At 41.3% G+C, this 5946-nt stretch overlaps 1 protein-coding gene across 1 annotated transcript; it reads left to right on the forward strand.

Annotated features, from left to right (window-relative positions):
- The first annotated feature begins 3441 nt into the window (after positions 1 to 3441).
- On the forward strand, positions 3442 to 5382 carry LOC147617482 (uncharacterized). Its single transcript, XM_086775413.1, has 4 exons — positions 3442 to 3538; positions 3693 to 3814; positions 4102 to 4306; positions 4564 to 5382. The coding sequence occupies exons 1-4, from the start codon at positions 3460 to 3462 to the stop codon at positions 5283 to 5285; spliced, it is 1128 nt and encodes a 375-aa protein (XP_086631539.1). The 5' UTR covers positions 3442 to 3459; the 3' UTR covers positions 5286 to 5382.
- Positions 5383 to 5946: the final 564 nt, after the last annotated feature.

The following is a 5946-nucleotide window of genomic DNA, read 5'->3' on the forward strand; positions in this document are numbered from 1 at the left end:
AGGCCATAGCCCCCAAAAAATACAAAGTGTGCTTTTAGAGAGCACGATACTCTTCCACAACAAAAATAGAGTGTCCCAAAAATTGGGGCTAGGGTAAAGCCTTTAGGCTTTAATAAACTCAACATTATAAATGTATTTTTCCCAATGTATCAAAATAAAAAAATCAACTACTAAGGTTACAAGCTACGCTTGTAAAAATAAATATGATGCGCATAAGAAACATTCTCCTCAACATTATTCATCAATCCTCGTGAGTCGTAATCTTCATCACCTGAAAATATAAGTCCAATTAATAATTAAATTAATCCCACAAATATTAAACAGGCACAAACCATCACCAACTCATGGACTACCAGGCGTAAGTACCCCAGGAATCACCCTGCCATACAAACCTAACTGAAATAATCATAGACGGTCCCAAGCATACGTCATATACTGCACGTATTAATATTTATAGTGGTGTCACCCACGATATTAACCTAGCCGGCATGACGCAAGAGTAACCTAGGCGTCCCCAAATTACTTAAGAGGGGAAAATAATATTCTTAAAGAGGACTTAAAATATATTCTCATGACACCTCGCCTTTTTCAAAGATCTCTATTAGGGTCAACTAGTGAACAAGGGTAGTTCTCGAGGTAATGGTGGTTGCGATGGAAGTACTGGGGGTGGTAAGGGTACTTCAGGCACCCTAAGGATTCCCCACAAAGACACTTCATGGAGAGGTTGAGGTACGCTATGTTGTGTTGGGGCTGGCAAGGCTAGCGGTTGTCTTGAGTTTAGTGGTAAGGCCTACACGGTGGTAGAGCCCTTGCTTGAATGGCTCTTCAGTGGGAGTAGTTGGAGGTTTCATGATTACCCCACCTTTAGTATTAGGCACACAATAGAGAGTCGATCGGGTTCTCAAATGTGGACACTTTGTACTAGTGTGGTTTGCTCGATAAATCGGGCACCATACTAGTTCTCTCTTGGGGTAAATATGGGGTTGCCCAACTGTTAAAATATCAACACATGTAGTGTGTAGCATAAGTGACTTTTAGCTCCTTATGCTTGTGTGTGTGTGTGTGAATAGGCTCTTAGAGACTTATTCTCTCCAAAAGTGAGTGGAGTCTCTCTCTTTATCAATGTGTAAGAGAGCTTATCTCTATCTTGTAACACACACATTTTCTCCTTCTCTTGTAGCTCTTGAGCTCTATCTTATGCTCTCAAGTAGCTCTTGTATTATGAACTGATAGGGAACTAATACATGAAGTTGGTTCTCTTATCTCTTTTTTTAATATCTTTTCTCAGCTTATGCTTTGCACTACTCACGCATACTAGTTCTCTCTTGGGGTAAATCTCGGGGAGGTCACTATATGTAAATCCTCTATATCACGTGCGTTCAAGGCCTATTTAAAAAGTCCCTTATCTGTGAATTTTTTAGTGAATATTATGTATCCTTTCCTATTCAAATATGTAAATTTTTTTTAAAATACAATAAATAAATCCCCTCTGTAAATATATTTCTGTAAGTTTTAAATATTTAAAATGTCCTTCTGTTGAACCCACGTGATACTTATATATTTATACAAGTGACCCCCCCCGAGAGGTAAATATGGGGTTGCCCAACTGTTAAAATATCAACACATGTAGTGTGTAGCATAAGTGACTTTTAGCTTCTTATGCTTGTGTGTGTGTGTGTGAATAGGCTCTTAGAGCCTTATTCCCTCGAAAAGTGAGACTTGGAGTCTCTCTGTTTATCAATGTGTAAGAGAGCTTATCTCTATCTTGTAACACACACATTTTCTCCCTCTCTTGTAGCTCTTGAGCTCTATCTTATGCTCTCAAGTAGCTCTTGTATTATGAACTGATAGGGAACTAATACTAGTTCTCTCTTGGGGTAAATATGGGGTTGCCCAACCGTTAAAATATCAACACATGTAGTGTGTAGCATAAGTGACTTTTAGCTTCTTATGCTTGTGTGTGTGTGTGTGTGTGAATAGGCTCTTAGAGCCTTATTCCCTCCAAAAGTGAGTGGAGTCTCTCTTTTTATCAATGTGTAAGAGAGCTTATCTCTTACACATACTAGTTCTCTCTTGGGATAAATATGGGGTTGCCCAACTGTTAAAATATCAACACATGTAGTGTGTAGCATAAGTGACTTTTAGCTTCTTATGCTTGTGTGCGTGTGGCTCTTAGAGCCTTATTTCCTCCAAAAGTGAGTGGAGTCTCTCTCTTTATCAATGTGTAAGAGAGCTTATCTCTATCTTGTAACACACACATTTTCTCTCTCTTGTAACACACACATTTTCTCCCTCTCTTGTAGCTGTTGAGCTCTATCTTATGCTCTCAAGTAGCTCGTGTATTATGAACTGATAGGGAACTAATACATGAAGTTGGTTCTCTTCTCTCTTTTTTTAATGTCTTTTCTCAGCCTATGCTTTGCACTACTCACGCACGCTGTTGTGCACTCATACTGTGAATCTTTACATGGTTCGCAGAGCCATCCACATGGAGTAGATCCACGCTTATAAATCCTTTTTCCTTACGGAGGTGGAGCAGGCAAAGCAAAGAAGAAGAAGAGATGCTATTGCACAAAGGGGAGGAAATTCTAGTAAAGGAGATCTCTTTTATCATTGAAGGAAATGCTGAGCGGGATCGCAGCCTAAAGGCTCTCCTGTGGCAAACAGCGGCTGAGTACAGCAGTTCTATGCCTGGAAGTATCTCAACTTATGGCCCTTGGCTTTGTTCTATGCTCATTAAGGGCGTGGCTGCCCTTAAAGGCGGCCCTCATCTTACACAAAAATGAGGTGTATAGCTGATGCGAAACGCTGGCTGCTCCATCTTGTGTTCCTCAAGGGTGTCGCCGACATCTCCTGCAGGGTCTTCTACATGCCACGAAGTCCCTATCTGCAGTGTCATTGTTTCCTTTCATAAGATTTTTAACATTTTTACTCCTTACTTTAATTAAAGGCTCCCACTTGTATTTTATACCATGCCCGAGCCTGGTATTTGACATCCACACTGGTGGATTATTGTTAAAATCACTCTCTCAGCACATGGTTTTTTTTTTTGGCAATGTATATATTCTATAATTTTTGTTTTTGGAAATGTTAAATTTGGTTTTGATTACTATTTATAAACAAATTGTTGGAAAGATCCTAATTAACTATTGGGATCCCAGGGGCCACTACTCAAGCTAGGGTCATTGCACGCGATGCTGCGCGCCCGTCGAGTTCTCCCCCACGACATGTCCAAAAGCACCTCGCGCGCCACTCCTCCATCAACTCCGCCACGGGTACTTTCATCTCTATAGCCTGATTAATTTCAATTTCAATCGGATCTAATTAATGGTTAGCCTGATTAATTTCATTTTCAATCGGATCTCCTGCTCATTAATTAATGGTTAGCTGCGATTCTGGCGTCAATTAGACATAATTTCCCTGGTTTATTTCATTTTGATTGCAGATTAGAAGTGAGAAATGGCTCCCGTCAAACATGCCATTCTAACAATTTTAATGGGGTTTACTGTCGTCTTAAGCTGCACGCAGATCGTTTTAGGTTAATACAAGACAAAACCTCGTGTAGCCCAACTTAAAAAATCCTGCACGGTTGCATATCTTGATAGATAAACTTCTTTCTCTTAGATTAAAACTAAGATCGATTAATAATAAAATATTGGCTATTAATTAAGGTATAGTTTACATGATTGCAGGATTCTTTGATTGTGAGGAGCTACCGATTGAGAAGTGTGCATTTGCAGTATCATCCTCTGGAGCTCGGTGTGTGCTCGAGAAGAATGTACAGAAGGATGGGGTCTCAGAATACAAATGCCAGGTTAACATTGCACCTTCATTAGGGAGCCCGTGGCTTAATCAAGCCTATTAACAACATTAAATATACCAAAAGCAAGTCAAACCACTTGGTTTAGTCCCTTAATTTTCTAATAGTTGATTATCGATAAACTTGTCTTACACACCACATTACAATGCAAATTAGGAGTTAAAAGAGAAAACAGAGAAATTAGTGAGCATGCAAGAGTTAAAAGGAAAAAAATGGATTGATTTATTGAACATGCAAGATTAATGTTGGATTATGCGTCGGACTTTGATGTGTTCAAGTAGACATCAATGATAATGGCAGAGAGGCCTGCGGAGTGGGTTGAGACTGAGGATTGTATCAAGTCATGTGGGTTGCAAAGACTTTCTGTGGGCTTCTCAACTGATTCTCTCCTTGAACGTGATTTCACAAGAAAGCTTTGCTTGTCAGATTGCAGAAGCAAATGCCCTAACATCAATGACCTGTACACCAAGCTTACAGCAGGAGAAGGTGTGTACAGTATCTCAAATGGGATCACGTTATGAGACGTAAATCATCATGTCAACTGCATTTTTCTTTAATTCTGATTGTAATCATAATTAGCAACCATGGCTCCCGAGAAAAATTCAAGCGTTGTTGGTAAGCACAGGATGGTAAAAATCTAAAACACAGGCTTGTGTTTGTGGGTGTGCAGTTGGGGGGGTGACTGTGTGGGTGTGTTGCAGATTTCTTCGCCTCTTGTCAATGGTTTATCATGGGTTTTGTAGGCATCGACCTCGAAAACCTTTGTGATTCTCTCAAGCGTAGGAATCGCCGCCTAATCCACGCTCCTCATGCGAAACAAGTACCTACATCAACCTCATCATCACCATCAACACCAACAACAGCAGCATCATCATCACCATCAACAACAACTACGACGACAGTATTGCCTGCATCATCAGAGGTCCAAGCCTTACCGCCAACAGCTCCCGAGCAGCAGCCCCCGCCATCTCCCAAGTTAGCACCCACGTGCAGTGTCACGTGTACTCCTGCGCCACCCCCTGTGCAGAGCACAAGCAACTTGCCCTACTACACAAGCAACAATCCAGAGCTAGGCGCGCCAGTCCCATCGCCATATATTTCTCCACAAGTGCAGGCGCCATCGCCAACCATTGATCATGATTATGATTATGCAGACGAGCCGTCACCTTTTGATTATGCAGAGGCGCCGTCACCATTGTACGTAGAGGAGCCGTCGCCAGCTTATGATCGTGATCACTATTATTCTGAGCCACCAACTATATTGCCACCGCGGCTAGCACCACCACTGCCTGTGCAGGCGGTTGCGAGCCCCCCTACACCAACGCCCCCTCCGCCACCTCCTAGCCCGCCGCCGCCTAGTCCGCCTCCTCCCCCAGCCGCAATTATCCCCCGGCCTCCTGATCTCTTCCATGGCCTCAAACCGCCTTTCCGTCGTCGATTTCCGCCCGCTTCTACCGGATTCTAAAGAGTTTACACACTAAACCAAGAGTTAACACACAATAATCCAAGAGAAGTGTGAAAATGTTAAATTTTTCTACAAACATTTATTTGAGAGTTAAATAAAAGCAACCCCCCAAAAAAGGATTTTTTCTTTGGTCACACACATCTTTTTCTTTCACATCTTTAAATCCTGACCATTGCCTCAATCTACGGTGTAGATTTGCGCTATGCTCATGGTCTTCTTATTACACCTAGTAAAATATCTTGAAATTATTAGATGGTTAAATATTTATTATTTATCATACATAAATTCCTACTCAGTGTTGATCCACAAGTTCATAAGCAACAAATTTGAGATTCATTCACAACTTTAAGAGAGCACACAAGGACACAAAATCAACACACACCAAGTGGTGAGCATGGCTCAATGGGTCATAATAATCAAATGTCCCTAAATACATACATAGGGGTCAACAATTGTATTACTTGAAATTTAAAAGGGGGAATAATGAAAAGTTATAGCATATAGCAACCACAACCATAGCAGTAGCTCAGTTGGGTAGAAGAGGACAAGTGTTATCCCAGAGGGACTGGGTTTACTGACTACGGTGGATGTGCACCATTGTACAATAGTGGTGTGTGTGAGTTGTCTACACTAGCCGGAGTGTAAATATCCATTTCCTATA

The sequence above is a fragment of the Cibotium barometz genome, chromosome 36 (assembly GCF_041138505.1).
Source record: "Cibotium barometz isolate CiBa-2024 chromosome 36, ASM4113850v1, whole genome shotgun sequence".
Taxonomy (NCBI): domain Eukaryota; kingdom Viridiplantae; phylum Streptophyta; class Polypodiopsida; order Cyatheales; family Cibotiaceae; genus Cibotium; species Cibotium barometz.